The sequence below is a fragment of the Acanthochromis polyacanthus genome, chromosome 13 (assembly GCF_021347895.1).
Source record: "Acanthochromis polyacanthus isolate Apoly-LR-REF ecotype Palm Island chromosome 13, KAUST_Apoly_ChrSc, whole genome shotgun sequence".
NCBI lineage: Eukaryota > Metazoa > Chordata > Actinopteri > Pomacentridae > Acanthochromis > Acanthochromis polyacanthus.
Genome location: NC_067125.1, coordinates 12,944,871 through 12,968,014, shown reverse-complemented (window position 1 = coordinate 12,968,014; position 23,144 = coordinate 12,944,871). Strand labels below are relative to the sequence as shown.

At 37.5% G+C, this 23,144-nt stretch overlaps 2 protein-coding genes across 2 annotated transcripts; both read right to left on the bottom strand.

The window, feature by feature from the left end:
• Positions 1 to 2,016: 2,016 nt before the first annotated feature.
• ly6d (lymphocyte antigen 6 family member D) lies at positions 2,017 to 6,320 on the bottom strand. The gene is made up of 4 exons (XM_022218380.2): positions 6,064 to 6,320; positions 3,164 to 3,360; positions 2,706 to 2,804; positions 2,017 to 2,559 (listed from the first exon to the last, which is right to left on the bottom strand). The coding sequence occupies exons 2-4, from the start codon at positions 3,210 to 3,212 to the stop codon at positions 2,480 to 2,482; spliced, it is 228 nt and encodes a 75-aa protein (XP_022074072.1). The 5' UTR covers positions 3,213 to 3,360; positions 6,064 to 6,320; the 3' UTR covers positions 2,017 to 2,479.
• Positions 6,321 to 10,383: 4,063 nt separating this feature from the next.
• On the bottom strand, positions 10,384 to 19,916 carry LOC110968484 (P2X purinoceptor 5-like). The gene is made up of 12 exons (XM_022218379.2): positions 19,715 to 19,916; positions 19,113 to 19,263; positions 17,978 to 18,049; positions 15,868 to 15,943; positions 15,613 to 15,709; positions 14,895 to 14,975; positions 14,648 to 14,789; positions 12,982 to 13,118; positions 12,740 to 12,833; positions 12,153 to 12,218; positions 11,254 to 11,336; positions 10,384 to 10,534 (listed from the first exon to the last, which is right to left on the bottom strand). Exons 1-12 carry the CDS (start codon positions 19,849 to 19,851, stop codon positions 10,477 to 10,479), a joined length of 1,194 nt encoding a protein of 397 aa, XP_022074071.1. The 5' UTR covers positions 19,852 to 19,916; the 3' UTR covers positions 10,384 to 10,476.
• Positions 19,917 to 23,144: the final 3,228 nt, after the last annotated feature.

Here is a 23,144-nt window from a genome sequence, read left to right as displayed (position 1 = left end):
AGAATGTCGGTGTGTTATTTGAGCAACATAATTATAGCTTTAAATGTGGGATGAGACATATGTGAAGGAGTCTTAATAAGCTTACAGTGTACAACATAATTATTACTCTGCCAAGGAAGGCAGCGGAGTTACGTGACAATACGCTTGTGCGTACATCTGCTGGTAAAATTACTCAGAAACGGATTTGGATGAAATTTTCAGGGAAGGTCTGAAATGACACAAGGACCACCTCATTACATTTTGGCAGTGATGTGGTTTACAGTCTGGATCCACGGGTTTGTTAGAGATTTCTGTATCATTACCAGATAGTGGCACGGCCTTACTGTAACTATGACAACAAGTGAACACTACATCAGCTGCCTGCTGACGATCACATGATTGCAATCGACCGCTGCGGACTTATCAGGACTTATTCGTCAGAAATGATACAAGGAACAATTGATTCAATTGTGGGGGTGTTTCCGAGTCCCATCAATTCCTGCCTCCCGCTACATACTTAGGTCACGCAATTCGATATCCGTACATAACGTACACATGCATAACACACGCCTGTGCTCAGCACAAGGTCATTTTGTTTGTGGGTACATCTGTGTTAAGTGTCCATATGCTATCTTGCCGTAAATTCTGATCATCAATAACTAACAAACAAATGCTGCATTTCTAAAAAAAAATAAATAAAAATGCTGCATTTCTGACAATGCACAGTCTTGGTGGATACTGTCTTCTCTGAGTGTTTTTCTTATTAAGGCTCTAAATGTAGGATGAGACATACGTGAAGAAGTTTCAATAGCGGTAGAGTGAACCGTATAATTAATTATTTACTGCTGTCAACCCACTTGGCTTAAAGCACCTCTTTAAAATGAAATGAATCATCGTATTTGGTTTCTGAGAACAGCTCCTGGCAGTATCCGGGTGTGACATAACCAATCTGAACACGGTGAGCGAATGCTTCCAGGCAGGAGGCCCACATCAGGTGTGAACGGCAGCTTGGAACATGTGGGCGAATTTTATGTGTGTTTAAAAATAGATTACATCAAGGAACTTGAATTCTTTCACCATTAAGACAACAGAAGCAAGTGAAATAGTGACACAAGCTGAACTGATTTCATCACCCTCGAGCTTGTAGATTCACATCCTCCTCTGCGGGCTGCTTCAGCACACGATAAATATCCATTCATTAAAATACTGCAGACTAGCGCCACTAGCCGTCTGGAATGTTCTCTGGCACTCTTAAAATGAGCTCAAATCAGAGGAAACATTTGGTGTAATTTCACCTACCTTCAAATAAAACCAATAATCAGCATACACTGTAAAAAATTGTTTTGAACTGTATTTTTTAAAACAATTTACTTATAAGTTACTTTACAGATTTGTATTGTTTTGTTAAATTAGGCTACTGATGAAAACTAGTAGAAAAAAGTATTTTTCTAAAGTATTAACATAACAGAAGTGTTCAAAATCCACATTTTTTTCTAAGGGTAATTAATACTTTTACAGTTTGGCTGTAAAATCACAGTGTTTTTTACTGTATTCTATTTAAATCAGCAAAAACATAATATTAAAGATAGTTACGACTATCTAGACGATAAAAAAACATGTAAATAACGTACACTAAGGACTAACACATGGAAAAAAGGATTTTTTAACAGTTTGCAGATTTTCCCTGTTTTGTGAAATTACAGATATCTAACGCAAAAGCATACATTTAAAATTTTGACTATAAATAAATAATAAATAAATAAATGGACAAACCTGTGAATGAAGTTCACATCAGATTACTTGTTTTGTTTTTCTTCTACAAGGTCCAACTGTAAAATTACACTGTCCTTCTGTATTTAAATGGGCAAAAATGTCACCTTTTTTACAGGTATTTTCAACTTTCTGTGAAATTCTGGAACAGTACTCCATAGTTTTTAACCATAACATATTTTTACAGTGTACTTGACCTGCGCTCTTATTGAAGAACACCAGACTTAGATTCCTCCTGCTTCGTGTACAACAAATGACAGCCTTAAATTGATTAAATCATTTCAGTTTCTTTATTTGCTTTCGTTTTCACTGATTTTAAAACAGACGACAGCGGGAGTCCAACTTTACATTTCAGTGGTGGCAGACAGCGACCCACATAGCAGTCGGCTGTGGCAGTGACCCACTAAGTGACATTAGGAAGGGATTAAGTTTGTGTGTTTGTGTGTGTGTGGTTGCCCTGCTTCCAGCATACGTTTACGAAATAAAAAAAGAAAAAGAAACACGACTAGTGACTACTAGTGTCTAGTGCAGTTTAACAGGGATGATGAATGAAGCTCAACAGTTCTCAGCCAAAACTATCAGAATGCAGTGAAAGCAGAACCAAAGAGAAGAGTGTCACAGTACATTTTACAGAACTAACAAATCATCTTGCACATTTATCTAATTCATGTAAATCATTCAGTTTTGATTCATCAGAAAGTGAAAGGGAAAGCAGAGAGGTGTGTCACTTCTAGCACAGGTCTTGCTGGCAGCAGGTTGTGAAAAAGTCCTCATCACAATCCTCCTCACAAGTTCGAGAAAATTCATCACCTGTTGAAAAACAAGAACAAACGCAACAACGTGAAATGACTGAACTGTTCCTGTTTCACTGTAAGATTATACCTTTTCCAAGGTATGAACACAAACATGAACACGGACAAAAGACAACAAAATGAATGCAGCAGAACAGGTCCTACCATGCGCAGTGGTTTTGCAGTACACCGATGATGGCGGGCAGTCTGTCTCCGTCTTACAGTCCGCTCCATCGTCACAGGTGTAACATTTGAGTGTGAGCACTGATAAAAAGAAAAAAACCATCAACACTGAGTCAAAGTTTTAATTTGGCCCAACATTATGACGATATCCCCACTCACATCAAGGAAACGCCTTTAAAGTGTGATCCATCATTGATCAAAATAAATATCTCCTTCACAGCGATTATTATTATTCAATCAATCAATCAAACAATCCATCAATCAAACATTATTTATATAGCACTTTTCATACAGTTAAAATGCAACATTTAAAGCATTACAACATTTAAAAACATTAAAACCAAGGAACTTAACATATGCACGCCTTTTTCACCTCAATTTGACCTTTCTTTCAAAACTAAGGCAAAAAAAACTAAGAATATAAAGAAGCGTTGTCTCACCTTGAGTGCTACACAGGAGCAGCAGCGCCATAAGAAGCAGGACCTTCATGTTGCCGGGTGGTATGTGGATAAACCTCCTGCTCTGGCACTTTTATACCAACATGCCACGGACCAAACCCAGTTATGTACTTCCTTGTGACAGATGCCAGTAAATGCTGTACTTCTTTTCAACTCTGTTGTCTTAAAGAAAACATGACCTAAACAGAGTTTCACAGATCAAATCAGCATCGTGTTGCAGATTGGAGGCTTCACTGAACCCTCCCCAGCAGACTATCACAGACACTTTGTTATCACCTGTGAATATCTCAGAGCGGCTTGAGATTAGCTCTGAGCTACAGATTGGTGAAAAATGAAGGAAAAATCTGAACTTTTAACCCAGTATCACTGTTGTGCTGAGGGGCCATTTTGCTGTCATGGACTGGGTTCAGCTGTCCCCTTTAGAATGAACAGTCACTGCAGATTACCTTTATCCTATGATGAAACAGTCTATCCTGACAGGAGTGGGCTCTTCCAAGATGACAGTGTTTGCCTCCATAGGGCATGAGGGGGGTCACTGAATAATCTGATCAAAATGGGAATGATGTGAACTATATGCTGTGGGCGTCACCTTATCTCAACTTTATAGGAGATTTTGAGCCAACATGTTAGACAGCATTCTTCACCACCACCATAAAAAACAAAATGAGCACTTATCTTGTGGAATAATAATAATGTTCTTCCCTCAAGAAAAGTTAAAGCTGCTGTCCGGAGTTTCTGTTTGTTTTCAATTTATGTATCATTTTTTAACAAAGCTTAAATGTGTTAGTCTAGTTCGATACTATAATATAAAGTTAGTATAACGCGATATGAAAATTTATTCCTGAGCTCCGCCTTCCTCTCATAGACCCCCATGTTATTCCAAAAAGCGCCGGTTGCTGCCGACCAATCAAGTTCGAGCTTCAGCTTTGTCATGCTGTCAATCAACGGTTACGCGCACAGCAAGCAAGCCCATGCAGAGGTGGGCGAGCTACGCACTACGCAACCGCGCGCACATTTGTTTTGCTTGTGGAGGAGAGAGCATCAGGGATCAGCAACTTCCAGAAAAGTTACCAATCCCACGGCTTGTCAGGCCAAGAGACTGCAGGACGTTTTTTGGCTCGGGGTGCTCGCGTCGCTCCCCGACCACGGCCTCCATAGCCCGGCTGACGCCTTCGTTTAGATGCCCGACCTCTGGAGGAAGATGTTGGGGCGTCTGGGACATACTCTTCATCAGAGGAGTCATGCAATTCTGAACTCTAGATAGAAATAAATAAACAATGTAACACATATACACGCGTAAATGCACTAAGTCTGATAAACAACGTCATCGAGAGGGATACACGAGTGTAATCACATATTGAAACTTTACTAGTTCGTCCTAGCAGATTCATGTTATTTTGGTATTAGGACAAGTTAGACTCAATACAGCATTCTAACGTAATTCCTTTATTATTTACTAAATGTAGAAGAGGGGAAAACAGCAAAACAGGCAAGATGCTGCAGCACTCCGGGCACTTCTCTCATGTACTGCGTGCGTGCACAAATAAAGGGGCGAAATCAGAGGGAGGGAGGGTGGGACCACCAGTGTTTTGGGAGACGCTGCGATTCAAATTCCGGACAGCAGCTTTAAAGTTGAGGCCTGTGGCATCAAGGCTGAATTACACTGAAGCTGCTCTGGCGCCACTTGGTGGCAAAACACCTCACTAGGACTGTTTATGTTGCTGTTTCCATAAAATGAACTGTCAGGGTAGAACATGCAGGAAGGCTAGTACAGGTGAGAAGCTTTCTATTTTTGTGGTACCGGTTAGGAATCTTGCAGCAGCTCCAGATGAAGCATTAAGATGGATTTCAGCTGAAAATAGCAATATTTTTTTTAACACAGATTAATCTTTTTGTCCTATTTTAGAGCTGAATCAAAGATGACACCAAGATTCCTGGGATGCAATAAAGATAGATTATTAAAATTAGATGATTACATTTATTTATTTGTCTGTCGTGAAGCACTGTATTTTGTCTCTCCAAACCCTTAAACAAGTGTTGCCTTCTCCTAGTTGTTGTCTCAGGCAGAATCAGGTGATGTTTAAAAAGCCTGTTTGTAGTGTTTGTATGCAACACTGGTGTAGCTCAGTGGTTCCTTAGATCGTTAATTCTGGTTCATACTTCATTGATCTCGGTCCCTTCCTGGGATTGAACCACCCAGCGTCATTTATCCCGCAGAACCTTAAAACCACCTCAGGATTATCTAAATTAATATTGTTGATTTCTACAAAAATTTTTGTGACTTATGGACACCTAGCATGTAAGATCATTGCACTTAAATATGAATTAAAACTGCAGGTGCACTTGGATACTCTGTCAGTAGTATCAGTACTGTGAAAGTGTATCAGTGATTTCATTATTCTTTTCTTATTGCACTCTGCTAAGATGTTATACTTAGGTTTTAGTTTCTAAAGAGCAGATTGTTATCAGGAGACCAAAAAACACTGGACAGCGCCCGTGGTTTGGTCCCATGGAGGGACTGAACCGCGAAATCAACTAGACTTGTGCAGAGAAGTAACCACTGAGCTAAACCAGTGCAACAGGAAAATCGGGTAAACACGCTTTTAAAGTTGTTAAAGGGACACTGCAGAGGAGACATCAACAAAAGTTTTATTAGAATAAAAGTTGGCTACTAAGGTGCGAATTTGACCAAATTATTAGAAACACTAAGGGTTTGATCCTAGGGAGAGACAAAGGTCTGTAAAGTCCACAACAGAATTAATTGTTGAAGTTACCACTGAGCTACGCACCAACACATTGACAGTACTAGTGTAGCTCAGTAGTTTCTTGGACCCAGTAGCATACCGTGTATTTTTACAGCTAGCTCTTCAGCGGCGTCCTACCTGAATCAAACCACCTGCTGACACCGTCAGGTTTGCTAGCTTTGGGGTTGGCTGCCTCTCCTCACAACGTCCAGCTTTATTTTTGAAAAGTCCACCTTGACTTTCGGACTATACAAAATCAATACCGTCTCCTCCGTCAATCATTGTGGGAGTTAAAACATCTATTTATACATTTATGATAACGTTTTAGCTTGTTCAGGTCGCTACAGATAGGAATCGCGAGCTTTGGCTTAGCTCTCTGACCATCCAATCAGAGGACGTGAAAATGCTGACATTATCTTACACCTGCTAGATGGCCCTGAGGTCACCAACTTGAAATCTGATTGGCTTGTAACAGTTTTATTAATGTATTTTTCAGCTATAGGCGCATGTGCTTTTGATTTTGAAGGCATTAGGGCAGATTTATTTGACCCTGGCAACATATGACGGCTGAAAGATGATTGGATAAAAGCTGTAGTATAAACTTACACTGCTGGATGTGCAGGAAGCGTCACAGTCCAGAGACACGCTGTGAAAGGAAGGGAATAGACTATTAGCAATAATGAAAAAAAGATTGATGGGAAAATATTAATACGTACGTCAGTGATTCTGATTGAGTTTAGGCCCGTGGAGAAGGTCTTGCAGACCCTGACAAACCACTACTGCTTTGATCATCAATTCTGTTGCAGAGTTTACAGACCTTGTCCCTCCCTAGGATCGACCCAAGGGCGCTGTCCAGCGTTTTTAATTTCTGGTCAGATTCCAATTTACACATTAATATCCAGCCTTTATACAAATAAAAACCTTTGTTGAGTTCTCCTCTGCAGTGTCCCTTTAAGAACTGAAACCTGAGCAGAGGCAGCAGCCCTTTAAAAGCATGTTTACCCGATTCTCTTGCTGCACTGGTTTAGCTCAGTGGTTACTTCTCTGCACAAATCTAGTTGATTTCGAGCTTCACTCCCTCCGCGGGATCAAACCACGGGCGCTGTCCAGTGTTTTCTGGTCTCCTGATTACAATCTGCTCTGGTGATTTCAGAAATGAATACGCAAGTATAACATCTTATTAGCGGAGTGCAATCAGAAAACATAATTAAATCACTGATACATTTTCACAGTACTTATACTGCTGACAGAGTATCTAAGTGCACCTGCAGGTTTAATTCACATTTAAGTGCAATGATCAAGGTGCAAGGTATAAGGTGTCCATACGTCTTAAAAGTTCGAAATTTCGTCAAGATTGGAAATGCTAACATAGATAATCCTGCTGACCCTACCGTTTATTAGATTCTTAAAGCGGCGGGACAGCGCCGGTGATTCGATCCCAGAGAGGGACAGAGATCCGCAAAATAGGAAAGAGAAATGGTGTTCTAAGTAAACACTGAGCTACACCGGTTCTGCACACATACTACAACCTGGAGTCCTCAACGTCACCCGTTATGTGCGTGTTGCTTGGAATGATTTCCACTAACAATCTATATATAAATATCGTGTCATGACATTCAAATAAATGTATTTGTACTAACTCTAATCCATATTTTTTGAATGCCAGGAATCTTGGTGTCATCTTTGATTCAGCACTGAAATAGGATAAACAGATTAATTTGTATTAAAAATGGTGCTATTTAAACTGAAATCCATCTTCTGATTGATTGCCACTACATGAATTTCCTCAGCGTTGGATTACTGTACCTCTTTGAATTTGGCAATCCTCAGTATTTCATCTGCAGCTGCTGCAAGAAAAATAGAGAGCTTCTCACCTGTGCTAACATCCCTGTACGTTCTATCTGATCTGCGATCTGCTGTCTCTGACTGAGGTCCAAAGGAAGCTTTGGATTTGTTGGCTTTCTTTGGTGATAACTGATCTTATTACACTTTTAAAAAGAGAGAGAGAGAGAGAGAGAGAGAGAGAGAGAGAGAGAGAGAGAGAGAGAGAGAGAGAGAGAGAGAGAGAGAAAGCTTAAAACAAAACATCTCAGTTTCTTTTAAAGTTTTATCTTATGGTGTTTTATCTTATCTTGTGGTGCCTTCCTTTGACATTAAATGTTGGATCATAATATTTTATGGGGTCGGATTCATCAGGATGGTTTTGGTGTTTTGGTGTTTGTTGTCTCACATTACAGTGTATGCATGCAGAAACAGAATTTTCTTCTATTTGCGACAATTAGCAAAAATGTGAAAATTTTCAAAAAGAGAGAAAAAACACAAAACACACCATTTAAAAAAATCAAAAATCAATAAAATCTCTGGTGTAATTGTAAATTAATAGCTGTCAATAATTTTGGGCTTAAATGTAAATATCATGATATTTAATTTAAAGCTAAATCTCAGGGGAAAAAGTCAAATGAATACAAAATTTTTTTTCTGTATGGTTGCAAATCAATATAAAGTGTGCAGATGTCTCAGCTATATAGTATTCTGTATGTGAAGCTTATTTCAAAGTAACCAAAGGTCCATCTAGAGGCCGATGTGCAGAAATGCAGCTTGTAGCTGAGTGTAGCTCCTGGATGAAGCATTGGTTTATCAAATGAAACAAAAACAGCGAACCAGAAAACATAAAAATGCAGAACTCTACAAGCACAAAATTCAATGTGTGTGGCAAAAAAACAAAAACAAAAACAAACAAGATTATGAATATAAGAAATTCAGGAAGTCAGTCATTTTATAGGAGTTCTATCTTGATTAAAACAGTTTTAATTAATGTTTGTTGTTGTTGTTGTTGTTGTTTTTTACACCTTTGTACTGGGTTCACTGCAGACCCCAGTCAACAGCACATACACACACAGTTTTAATAGATGGAACTATATTTACTTCCCTTTATTTATAATATTCCACAATGTAGTTTGACTGACACCAGTGTTGTTTCTTTAGCTAACAAAGGCAAATGAATCAGGCGTTGCTGAAATTATGAGACACATAAATACAACACAAATAACATTCACTAGCAGTTACTGAAAACGAAATCAAACCAAAATAAAGAAATGATAACTGAGCACTAATGTGGATTTTACTTGGGATAAAAGCTGCACATTGTATTAAAGAAAAGTAGCTTTTTTTATTGTGATTTGCCCAATGTGCAAATGGACTAAACATTTGCTTGTTTTTTTTTCAGATGGCATGTCACAAGATTTTGATGTTTGCTTATTCTTCAACAAACAAACTATATTTAGTTGAAGGTGACTGACAAACATTACCATATCTAGAGTTAAACACTAATGTGGCAAGCTGCATAAGTCATGTAAAACAGGAAAGCACTGCAGAACAACACTGGCTTTAACCCTCCTGTTGTCCTCATTTACCAGCACCAAAAAATATTGTTTCCTTGTCTGAAATAAAATCAAAAAAATTCAGCAAAAAAAAAGTCCCAAATTTCTGAACATTTGCAAAACCTTCCTTTAAATTTTAATTTAAAAAATCCTCCAAATTTGGCCGGAAAATTCTTGCAAATATTTTCAAGAAATAAGTAAAAATTTTCCCCCAAAAAATTCCTAAAAACATCTAAAGTGATTACATGTACCGGTATATCAGTAAAAGTTCTAATATTTTCTTTAAGAACATTCACAAAAAATCCAGTGAATTTTGCTGGATTCCAGCTAATTTGCTGGATTTTGGTTGATTTATTTATTTTTTGACATTTCTTTTTTCCACTGAAAAAAATGTAAAACAAAAAAAAAAATCCAAAAAATGCATAAAATATATTTTTTTTCCACATTTTCAAACTTTAAAACGGGTCAATTTGACCCGCAGGACAACACAAGGGGTAAAAGAAATTGTAGAAAGTACCAATACTGTAAAGAGAATACACATAAACTCGGTTATACCACCTCCTTCCTCTTCTCTGTAGAAAATATTTAACAAAGAACAAGATTTATGTGTTTTCACGAACTCCAAGAAAAAAAATCAGGATCTTTTGTGCTCTTTATGAGAGACTAAGCCATGAAGGAATTTATTTACAGGCGTGTCACTTTGCTATGAGCCCACTGACGTCCTTCACATTATATTCCAGTGTGAGCAGCTGGCACAGTGTCAGGAGTTCATCTCAACAACACTTTGACACTACATTTACACAATTTATAAACAACAGCTATTCAAGTCACGCTGAAGAAAAGCCAATAAACAATCTGTCACACAGCTATTCTTCCACTGATCATGTGGACGTCTCGAGGCTCCACTGAGCCTCAATGGGTTTTGCATGCAGGCAGGACAGATGTTAGGAAATAATGACCAAACCTTCAGAATCTGTTTGTTGTACATCATCTCTTTAAAGAATCAACCATGGAGCTTTGTGTGTTTCTTATTAAAATCTTTATTTGAACATTTTCTTACATCACAAGCAGAAGTTTTCTATGTAAGAATAAATAAATACAAGTTTTGCTGGTAAACTGACAGCAAAATCAGAGAAATCATGAAGAAGCATTGTTGGAGGAAACGTGGCACTCAGTACTCGACAGCCTTCTTGTCTTCCACACTGCTGTCTTCAGCCTCTTGCTTAACACTGGAGAACAGAGACAGATTGTGATGGCAGTTACATGTAAAATAAGAATATTAATGATAATAAATCAGATGCTTTTTGCCAGTGAATATGTCGCCAGAAAAAAGCTTGAGATTTGTTGACAATGCTTTCATCCAAAGCGACGTAAATCTGAGAGTAGATACAACACAAGCAAGGATCTAGTCAGGAGAAAACAACCTGGATAAGTGTCATAAGTTCAAGTGTGTGTTATTGTAACAGAAATTAAATCTGATGTATAATTATAGCTTCTTCAACAGATCAAACAACAATAAATGTGGATTTTTTTCTAGAATATTATTGCACAAAATGTCAGTTCATCCCTAGAAAACCTGAATCCTCCAAATTTTGAACTTAAATATTTCAACAACTGCTAATCCAGAAGTCAACACTTTGACAGTTCTCATGTTTAGCATTGCTTTCCTACATGATGCAATGTGTGTGCTCGTGGTTTTTATATCAGCTGTATTGTGCATTTTGTGACTTAATTCAAATCTTTTGTGTTGTTGTTGTGTGTCTTTATCATCCAGATTATTAACATCCACCATAACAGCCTGAGAATTAGACTTGATTGAATCTCAATCTGGCATGAAGTCACAGACTCACATTATCATAATCACATACCAGCTGTAGATGGGAAATAAAGTCATTCATCTCAATACAAAGACAGAATTCATTCTATATTTGTGTGCTGCTTCTCTTACTTCAATGCTTCAAACTTCCTCTGCCTGTAAGAGTCGCTCTTCTTCATCAGGTGGAGCAGCACCATGTCACAGAAGAAGGCTCCCTGTCCAAACAAGTTTTATTCACACTGTAAAAAATGTTTTACGGTTTAAAACTGTCAAACCATGACAACAAAAATCTGAAAACACTAAAACAGTTTGATACAGTTTATATAGCACTAGATCACTGTAAATAAATTAATCAGCAGAAAATTGTGGTTTTATTCTCTTGAAAAAATATATTTCCTTTCCGTTGCACCATTATTTAATTGAAATGTAATATATATGACATCAATACTGTAATTTTTGCATTTGTTTCTTAAGAGGGACACGGAAACATGACGTAATATTTATTAAAAGTAAAATTTTGCATTTATTTCATGTAAAGAATTTACTTTGTAGCAATTAAATTGATTACTTTTGTGTTAATGATGGACATATGGTTTAATATTTATGACTGCTATAACTACAATTTTTGCTAAAAATACACATATTAAATGTTAAATACATTAACTGTGGTGCTAATAATGGAAAAAAAAAAAGTAATTTTATAACAGGTCACACAAACTTTATTTCATGTGGTATTTTCATGTAAATTTTCAAGTAAAATTAAAATGTCTTTAAAGGTTTTTTCCAACAGTAAAACATGGAATGAAGCACATTTTTTAAACCGTAAAATCAGCAGCATCAATACATTTGTTTACCGTAAATGAAGAAAATGTTTTGCTGTAAATTTACGGCAGTGTTCTGGCAACCACAGCTATTGGAATTTTACCATAAAAATAATTTTTTTTCTTTTTTTACAGTGCAGTCCTGTGGCTCTCACTGCTTAAATATACAAAAAAAAAAACAATCCTGTGCAGTTCGTCAGTGGTACTTACAGCTCCCATCAGCGCCAGTCCTGAGGCAACATTGATGGCTGTTGGGACAATGCTGAACTTTCCAGCCTGTGAATGCCAACAGAAATGGAAGAATTTGAATTGAATTTTTTTTCCCACAACACGGCAGTTTGAGTGAAGTTACCAGTTTTTATATTGCACAATAAAAACAACAACTTTTTCACTGCTGTTCAGTAAAAAAGGAATAATATTGGCATTCCAAGAAAAGCTAACAAGTTTAAATCTTGGGGTTATAGTGTTATTTGTGGTGACCAATTTACATATTCTGGACCAAAACTCAGCAGGAATGACATAAAATACTACTTTACTGGAATAAGGCAGACACTTACAGCGTTATTAAGTTTAATATAGTAGCAACATTAGTGACTAATGTGCTGCATAAAGCGGACTCTTCTGCCTAGCTGGGCCTTTACACTCACAACATTATCAAGATATACAGCTTTTATTCTTTTAACATTATAATACACCTCTGACATGAAAGTTCAATCAAAAATCATCACAAAATTGTGTCATGTCACAATGCTTTGTCAACATTTCATTCATTCACCGTGTAAATGACATTTTCCTACCTTCCCGTGCACCATGATGTTAAATCGAACACCGTAGACTTTATATAAAGATCGGTAGTCTTCTCCAGCAGCATTTTTAAAATACCGAGTGTGTCTGTTGGATGAAAAGGAAAATATGGAGGCATGAGAAAGCACAGAAACCATGACACAGTTTATGACAGCTCAGGCTCTCTTCCTTTCAAACTGCATGTTGTTAATTCCACATAATCACCTGTTAGTGCAGCAGAACAACAAAGACTAACCTGAAGTTAAACCCCTGTGCGATGGTCTTGTTGGAGAGACTGATGTCCAGGCGAGTGAAGTGATACTCTGGATGGCACTTAGAGTAACCTTTGTCGAGGTCACAGTTCCACTGGATCGATATGCCAATGGAGCCACCCTGGAAAACAGCAAAAACAAACAAACTGAGAATGTCTTTCCTCCCAGCTTTTTGGAGGCATTTCCTTAGTACTGCTTTGTAAATGTTGGACCCAAATTTGTAGCATGCTCCTCTGAGGATGTTTTCTCTGTGTATACTAACTTTGTGGAGAAAATATTGTCATGCAAGTGTTTGCAAGTAATAAAATAAAGCAGATGATGTGTAGTCTAAGAGCTTCCATGTAAATCAGAAAAATCTTCAAGTAACAATGGGGTATAATCTCTGTTCATTATTAGGAAACTTGATGAATTTCTTTCAGTATGTTATTGTGTATTTTCATCCAAAGAAAGCACTGGTATTAATTTGGTTATGATGGATGAACATTATGACTCATTCATCCATTATCAAAACACCGTTTAATCCTCATAAGGGGCATGGGGGGCTGGAGTCTATCCCAGCTGGCTTTGGGTGAGGGCAGGAGACACCCTGGACAGGTCACCAGTCTACTGCAGGGCTACATATACAGACAAACAATCACACTTGCAGGAAAAACATGCAAACTTCATGCAGAAGGATCCCAGGAAGGCTGGGACATCAACCAGGGATCTTCTTGCTGCAAGGCAACAGTGCTAACCACCATCCACTGTGCAGCCCATTATGACTCAGTGAAATTTTAATATTTAAAAAAAAAAAAGATTTTATAAGGCTTAGAAGTTAGATGTATTCTAAACAATAGACAAAACTGATTGCATATTTGCTCGTGTGATTAAACAAAACAAATAACAAAACACCCCACATGTCCATACTGTATGTGGATTGCAACAAGTAATTCCTAATTCTAATATTGGCCATTAAAGATCCCTCACTAATGTGAATGTAACATTATGATTGGGGATAAAATTCACAGTTCTGTGCAAAAATGTTTTTTTGCACTAACAATACTGAGTGGATGCCTTACAGTCCTTTTAGTGTCCTTATTTTACCTTGAACAGCGTTTCTATGACAAGCTTCAGAGAAAGGATACTAACAAAAAAACTTATTTTGTAAAAAAAAAAAAAAAAAAGAAGAAAACTTTCGAAGATTTTGACTTGATATGACCAATTTAAAGCCTTGTATCGTCTTCACACAAACTTTAAAATTATTTTTGCATTGAGAAAAACAGTGGATTTCTCCTCCTTCACTTTTAATATCTAACATGATCAGGCAGGATGATTACAGCAAGTAAAAGCTGCTTCAAGGCCCATATAAGAACCAAACTAATGTTTCAAGACAAACTTGAAAGCTCCAAACTCCAAATGTCTTTTTCTTTTACTCTCTCCACTTATTCCTGACTTCGTTGTAATGGTTGTATGCTGTTTTATTTTGATTTGATTTAGTTTTAAGCCCAGATAATAAATCACCATGGTCCACTGCGTCTTCCAGTAAAATCATGACACTGGGTTAAACTCTGTGTACCACTCAGCATGAGTCACACAGTAAAGTTTAAGGTCTATATTTTAGTAACGTTCTCTAACTCTTGACCAAACGCAGTAGGAATGTGTAGCACTAACAAACGTGGACATGTCCTGGAAGTCGTATCCAGCTCGCTTGGTGATCTCTCCCAGGCGGAAGATGGGGCAGTAGGGGTGAAGCTTCTCATCATATCTGCATTTCTTCAAATAGGAGTCATCGGTTGTTTCGAGAACGTTGGACCTCAGAGTTAAGAAACACACAGTATTAGAGTGTATATATGGGTGTGCACAATGAACCAAACAGCACATGTAGAAGTTAAAGTGAATGCTGAAGAAGTGGACTTACTTTGAAAACAAGAATTTTGGAAATTGGATAAAATTCTTGATGTAGATGGTGAAGTTTTCTGCGTTTTTTAGCAAAGGCCCTCTGTAAATGGAATGACAAGAAAATTATGAGGACATTAAAAATGTGTCAACGTATGGGTGCCCAGATAGCTCAGCTGGATGAGTCAGTGACCCATAAACTAGAGTCCCCAATGCAGAGGGCGTGGCCATTTACTACATATATCGTTCACTCTTCTACCCATGTTTCCTGTCTCTCTCTACACATAATAAAGGCAGAAAGGGCAAAAAAATAAGTAGTGACCAATGGTGACATGAGTGGAATCGGATATACAGAGATTGTCACTGCACTCATAATTGAGAAGAAGATTCAGATTATCCATCTGAACTCCTGTCTCCTTGAGGGGCATGCTATCCTAAAAAAAAATCCAAAATTACAGAATTTATTAGCCAAAAATTGCAAAAGCAACTTTGTGATGGTCCTTGAGCTACTCATCTGTAACGTGGAAAACCAAATCTAAGCTCAAAACTGTGACATGTCTTCAATCTCTTTATTCTACACATCCCAATGTCCGAAAACGATGAAAAAATATCCATTGGTGCTAAAACCTGTGTACAGTACACACACACATTGACACAGTTTACAATAGATAAACAATGATCAATAATTTTGTATTTTTCATGTCCTAAAGTGTCTTTCGTGTGACTACTTTGATCCTTACTTTGGTTTGAATTGTTTCTCAATGGGACACCAGGCGTAGATTTCACAGCTTCCAGTGGAGTTTTCATCTTTTCTTAAGCATCGGCCACTCATGATTCCTGAACACAACCAGCACAATGAGACAGAATGGAACATTCAACTTATGACATGTCAAAAGACACAAAATTTCAGTTTCTGCTTCAGATATATCTCCCAAATTTACACTCAAATCATGTATTAGAATGATGATTTGAAATCAGCAGTGCTTCTTGCTTACCGTTACCAGCCACTACTGTCTCTCCTTCTGTACAGTCGTCATCGTCTCTGCAGTGACCACCCAGAACTTTGGAGCTCTGGGAACAAATGTTTAAGAAGCACTTCTGTCATGCCAAAGCATTTCATTACAATGAGAAAATGCATGAAGAAGTAGCACACAGCAGCCTGTTATCTATAATAACTTTAGTAAAGCTATGGTTGGCTCAATTTTCATCCCATTTTTGTATAATAAAAAATAAAACACTGAGTAATGCAACATTATGACTTGATAAGTCAAAATTATGAGCTACTAAGTCTTAATTGTGTAATTGTCTGCCAACATTTTAGTATAATATTATACATTTTCTTTATTTGATCCTTGTTTCAATGTAATGTTTCATAATTTTTACTTACTCCGTCCTGATTTTGACTCTGTGTTTCATAATGTTAACTTTCTGGCTCAAAATGTATCATTTTAAAAATATGCACGCCTTTAAAAAAAAATTGTACATAACTTTTCATCTATGTTTTAATACACAGTTCTGACACAACAAGGTGAGCTTGGATAGTATTTAAAACAGCTGGATCCTGCTAAAAAAAAGTTGATAAAATCAAAGTTTTCAGTTCAAGCAGCAGCACTAATATGACTATAAGTGTAGTTGGGGCAGTTTATGGACACGTCTTTGCCTTTTCAGTAAAACAAAAAGAGAAACTCTGCTTAAACACTTTGACTGTGATTGGCCGAATAATTACAGACGGCACTGAAAGGCTTCCTTTCAAGTGTTGCAGCTTTTAGAAGCAGAGGCTCTGCATTTGAAGGAGCCGGAATATATACAAGAGCAGTTTTTATGGATGTGCACAGTTTGTACAGGCTGCCAGACTTCTTCTGCTGCTGGCAGACCCCCTAGACAGTTTACATACCAGGAACCCTCTGGAAATGATGAGCAGTGAAATAAATGGACACACACACATACACATAGGAAGAAGGTGGAGGTGTCAGGTTTGTTAAAAGTTCAAAGTCTTTTGTTATGACTGGCATTGTGAAGAAAACACAGGCCGCTGTTCTTCTGACTGTGATGCTGTGTCACCAGATCAGGCATACGAGGGACTATAGATCAACCATAATTCATCTTACTGTCTGATTTTCTGCTCATTTGGCAGAAAACATTAATGATTTACAACTTTTTGAATATCAGAGTGGTTTTGGGGGGTCACTGCAGCATCTAATCTACAACACATTAAAAAAGAACAGCTTAGAATAACTGTATAGTATGTAACGAGTCTTCCTCATGTTGGAAATTTCAAAATTACTTTGATTTATGGTGCTACTTAGATGGCTGTCTCAGGTATAATCAACAGATATGACAAAACATCAGATAAGGTAGAGTAAAGGTCGAAAAGTGTGTGTTAGTATTTAAAATTAAACCCACGTACAGCTCAGGTGATTCATCTGTACGCCACTGTATCTTTGAAACATGCCTAGTTTCCAGTGTCAAACAGCGCAGAGTAAATAAAGTAACTTTAAAATAAACACAGTTAATCTCAAACGGTGAGTCAAGCTGAGCTCCACAGACAAGCACAGCGTCTAAAGACCACACAATGCCCTCCGACTGGATTTTTTTTTTTTTTTTAGCAGAAAACTAGCGGTATTATGTCGAACAAGACACAATATCTGTGTCAAAATGTGTGTTAACAGCTGCTTTACAGATGCAAGAATCAATCAATAAGTGAGAGGGAGCTTTGTCATTCTCAGTGCCGAACACTAAAAACAGAAACTCTTATTTTCCCTCTGGAGCAAACAAAGTGATTTCCCTGAACAACCTCACTGATAAAGCCTAAGGTAATCTGGAATTGTTTGTCCATGTAACCGTTTTGTGTTTGTCTCAAAGCAAAGGTTTCTGTAACATGACCTGCAACTCCAACTGAGACCAACACAACAAAGCCAATGTGACAACTAAAGGACATTACCAAATATGAAAATAATGATTAACAAATATCTATAATGTTCATTTTGGTAAATCATTTTATACTCACCCATGTAAGTGCTGTTGTATTGAGTTTTCTCATGTGAATACCAACATCGTATTCCAACATACATTCAGTAATATACATTGAAATCTAAATATTCTTACCTCTGGGCAGTACCCCAGCTTCTGGTTCGGTGTCTCTAAGAACCCGGTTATAACAAACAGAACTGCCTCACCCTATATATGAAGAAAAAACACTGTTTATATTATGTATATATGACATTATTCGAGTAAAGTTACTTTAATAAAGAGCTGCACAGGAGCTATGTAAACCTTTGAACACATAGTGTCCAAAGCTTAGGGGCTTCAGAAGTAGTTGGTCACACACCAGCCTCCAAACGATACAACAGAGACTTTTAAAGGTCATCCGGACTTGCAGTAAAGAAGTAAAGGATATTTCTCAATCAACTACAAGGCATTTGTGAGCTTTGGATTACACACAGTTGCTAAAGAAACAGTTATAGCTACCAGTTCTTTTAATACTGAGGTAAACCTACTCAAATTAATCCAGAGACTTAATGTTCCTCCCCACCAACCTGCTTTATGTAATTTCCCCATTTGTTTTTCTTTTTTGCCCATTTGTTAATAACCTTCAGCCTGATAGAATGCCTTTTAATACATGTTCTTACATTTTGGGAAATACACGTACTTGACAGACAGAGGTTTTCTATCTGTAGACTAACTGAGCAGCCAAACTCAGGCTAAAACTGACTAAAGGGGCAGTCAGCAGTCAGACCTGACTCATCCCTGTGTCCTGTAATGTTGGAGAGATGCTTTTGAAAGACCAGGACGTAAAAGATGAATGTGTTTAAAGTCTTATCCAACACCAAAACACTGCACAATTGTTTGTAATAGACTCAGGCATGACTTGACAACTGTGGAAATGTATTATGATGGCGGCTATTTTATCACAATGTACCTACAGACGGGTGCCAGGAAGTTAAAGTATAAAGTTGCTTGATGTCCTTTCAAGTAACTCTGAGCAAGCAAGAAAATGAGTGCTTCCTAAAATGTCAAACTAAATCTTTAACACAGCTGTCTGTCTGTATTTTAGTGTTCACATTTTGTCTTCTTGTCAACTTTCACTCATGTGTGAGTCTAAGCAGACATACAGAGCAAATGCCTAAAATGTTTTCCGAACCTAAGAGTCTTATTTAATCTAGATAACACAATTTTCTGAAAATGAAACCACTGAAGTGCGTGATTATGCAGCTACGACATGACAAGTGAGTGTTTTTACCTGTGGTGGGATTACATAGTCCTCTGGACCCCACAGCATCAGACCAGACTCGGTGGTGTTCGTCACTGCGACTCCTTTCACTTTGGTTATGATAGAGCTCTGGATGGCCTCATCTGTCTCCTGGTAGCCTTTCTTGTTTACAAAAACCCACCTTTGATAAAACACACAAGGGAGAAAAAACTTTATTCTCAAAATAAGAGACTTCCATATATTTTGTGTAATTTACATATGATAAGGAATATGGAAAGTTTTTTAAACTCTTACATTGATAGTGCTTTATGCCTGTTTCTATGTCTTTTATAAAAAGGCACACTGTTCTTTCATCAGTCTTTGACATGCAAACAATGTTTTAACTTGTCAACATACAAATATCTTTAAGAAAATTAACTGCAGTCACCAATGCAGTTATAAGCCCATTTCTATTTTTGATTTACCCCGAACAAATAACTTACCAGGGACTACACAAAGTCCTCACTGATCATTTCTATAATAATGAGGATTGCTTGCATTTTAAAGTCATATAACATACAGAATGAGGTAGCATTTTGCAGCCAAACCTTTCATGATGAAAACAGTTTTATCTCCTGTCTTAGCTTACTTACCCTATAATGTATCCGATGATAGATAACTGAATAAGTCTGTACAAAATCCCAACCTTCTTATTTTTTGCGACAATAAATTTTTCCGTTTTGTAGTCAAATAAGGCTAAGAAACGTCCTTTCCAGAAGCTCCCGGCCATCACGCAGCTGCCCGTGGACAGTTGGATGTCAGTGCATAGCGAGTGGGATGGTGGTCGACTCACTTACAGCCAGAGGAAAGTTTCAGTACAGCCTCTCACAGTAAACAGTCTGCAGGAGGAGAACACACACTTCCTCCACTGCCTCTTCTCCAAGTGACAGTGGCCTTGCTTTCTGATAAATTATGCACACTACTATCTAATGTACAGTGATTCAAAAAGCATTCCCAAATCTTGGAATTTTTTTCCTTTAACTGGTTTTCAACGTTGAATCATAGTCATTTTCAGCAGGCTTTTTTGAGACTCATACATAAAGGTGAAAGCAGATTATTTTTTAATATAAAGAAATAAAATCTAAAATACATTATTACATAAGAATACTCCCCTTTCAAAAAGACTCACCTAATTCGACACAGGTGCAGCCAACTGGTGATGGAAGACCTGTGGGAGACTTTGAAGTCAACTGGAAGAAGGTTCTTTAGTCTGATGTGACCAAGACTGAGCTTTCTGACCATAAGACGAGACACCATATTTGGTGGACACAAAACACATCATCACAAATACACCATACCCATCTTGAAGCATGGTGGTGGCAGCATCATGATTGATGTTTCTCAGCAGCAGGCCCGGGAAGGCCTTGAAAGATAGAGGCTGAAGTGAATGCAGTAGAGTATAGGAAAAAAATTGAAGACAGTCATTTAATCTGTAAAAGAAGATTGTTTTCTCGTAAGACAATGACTCGAAGCTTACAACCAACGCTACACAGAAATGGTTCAAAGCCAGCAAGGTGAATGTTGTGGAGTCAGAGTCCAGACTTCAATCCAATTAAGAATTTGAGGTTGGACTTTAAAAGATCTGTTCACTCATAATCCCTGTGTAACCTAACAGAGCTTGAGCAGTTTTGCAAAAAAGAATGTTGTTAAACTGCAGTGTCCAGATATGCAAGGCTGATTTAGACATATCGACACAAATGATGACTTGAAAGAGGTAAAAATGCACTCAGCTATTTTATATTTTTATTTTAGTTTCCATTATTTTGTCGAAATTGGTTTTCACCTTGACATGAAAGAGTCTTTTTTTAAATTCATTCTTGTCATAAGAGCCTAATTACATCTACAGTTGTTCAGTATGGGAAATCCTTCAAAGGGGAAACTTTAAAGAGGGGTGAATACTTTTCTTTTGTTCTCTGCAATGTTGTCAGTCTAGAAAGGTACTAGCTGACTTTATGTTCGGTTTAGTTGTTAACAACTCATCCTAAGGTCGCTTTAAACTGGGAAATTCAGACACTCTTTGCACATTAAAATGCTTCAGTCATACTGTTTTCATGGGGTGAGCTGAGAGTGACTATTCACCACTACAGTCAGTGAATGCTCTACCTAACAGAAAAGTATAGATTGCCTTTTTAAGTTTAACTGTTAAAGCTAATTAAGAAACATACTGTGGGAATGTAATTAAAGAGTTTTACAGCCAACCTATGTGAAAATGCTGTTGGTACAACACCTCTGTATGTAACTGTGCCCTACAATAATGTACATGCTCAGCTTGTGATAATATTAATATCTAAATTTAATAAAATAAATATTGAATAATTCAAATTTAACCTTTGACATGAACACTATTCAAAAAGAAAACACTAATAGTTCTGTAAAGAACAACATTTAGTATCCCTTTCAATAACTCAGATCACGCTGATGGTCTTGTGGTTTTGTCAGCATCACCATGTCCACTGCTGTTCACACTGTACCAGACACTGACAATGAGTGCTGACAAGTGCATTTTCCTTTTAGCTCGTTGCTTCATGCACGCAACTTCAAATGGTAAGTCCCTTTTGAGAAATGAAAGTGTAAAGATGTCCTTCTTTTTAAATAATAAAACACTTACCAGACTCAATTAATGTTTATATCTGTCCATTACTTGGTCACTATGGGTTAAGCAGTTGATTCGATGTTTTACCAAAGATGATGGACTAAATACTCAGCAAATGTATCTGGGATCTTTAAATATTTACCCTTAAAGTCAAACAATTTTTTTTCTTTCTGTGAAATAGTGGGCTTTGCAAGTGTGCTTGTGCTATTTTCTTTCCAAAAAAAAAAAGAAAATTAGAGTCATTGTATCAACTCAGAGAGATTATAGGAGGTCTTGACTATCTCAGAATCTATAGAAACTTTGTAGGACTGACATTTGGCATCTGGAACTGACATTGACTTTTTTTTCTTAGCAGAAATTCCAACATTTTCATAATTGTTCAGCCAGTGGAAATTTTCAATATATCATGCGTGAGATGGAAATTGAACGAGTTGCCGCATTCAGACGTTCATATCTCCTGAAGAATTTGTCTGAGAGTCTTCAAATTTTAAAGAAACGTTCGCAAGTTTCCGGTGAATGGAAAGAATCCAGCAAATAAATTACATTTTCAAAAAAATCTATCCATCCATTCTCTGTACACCACTTTATCCTCACTAGGGTCACGGGGTGCTGGAGCCTATCCCAGCTGACTCGGGCGAAGGCAGGGGACACCCTGGACAGATCGCCAGTCTGTCACAGGGCTACATATACAGACAAACAATCACACTCACATTCACATCTACGGGCAATTTAGAGTAACCAATTAACCGCAGCATATATTTGGACTGTGGGAGGAAGCCGGAGCACCCAGAGAAAACCCACGCATGCACAGGGAGAACATGCAAACTCCATGCAGAAAGATCCCAGGCCCAGGTCGGGGTTTGAAAGGGGGACCTTCTTGCTGCAAGGCGAAAGTGCTAACCATTACACCACTGTGCAGCCCCAAAAAAAAGTTATGAAAAATATATTTCTAATACAAAAGAGCTACACACGTGGACAAAATTGTTGGTACCCCTCAGTTAAAGAAGGAAAAACCCACAATTCTCACTGAAATCACTTGAAACTCACAAAAGTAACAATAAATAAAAATTTATTGAAAATTAAATAATCAAAATCAGCCATCACTTTTGAATTGTTGATTAACATAATTATTTAAAAAAACAAACTAATGAAATAGGGCTGGACAAAAATGATGGTACCCATAACTTAATATTTTGTTGCACAACCTTTTGAGGCAATCACTGCAATTAAACAATTTCTGTATTTGTCAATGAGCGTTCTGCAGCTGTCAACAGGTATTTTGGCCCACTCCTCATGAGCAAACAGCTCCAGTTGTCTCAGGTTTGATGGGTGTCTTCTCCAAATGGCATGTTTCAGCTCCTTCCACATATGTTCAATGGGATTCAGATCTGGGCTCATAGAAGGCCACTTGAGAATAGTCCAACGCTTTT

Bases quoted from the DNA above. Each gene is read 5' to 3' on its own strand.
- ly6d (XM_022218380.2), bottom strand. From the start codon at position 3,212: ATGAAGGTCCTGCTTCTTATGGCGCTGCTGCTCCTGTGTAGCACTCAA. The intron at 2,805-3,163 runs GTGAGACAACGC...TCTTTTTATCAG, and splicing joins GCTCCTGTGTAGCACTCAAG to TGCTCACACTCAAATGTTAC. The intron at 2,560-2,705 runs GTAGGACCTGTT...GTTTTTCAACAG, and splicing joins CTGCAAAACCACTGCGCATG to GTGATGAATTTTCTCGAACT.
- LOC110968484 (XM_022218379.2), bottom strand. From the start codon at position 19,851: ATGGCCGGGAGCTTCTGGAAAGGACGTTTCTTAGCCTTATTTGACTAC. The intron at 15,710-15,867 runs GTAAGCAAGAAG...GGTTGTGTTCAG, and splicing joins GACAGTAGTGGCTGGTAACG to GAATCATGAGTGGCCGATGC. The intron at 12,219-12,739 runs GTAGGAAAATGT...TGGCATTCACAG, and splicing joins ACATCATGGTGCACGGGAAG to GCTGGAAAGTTCAGCATTGT.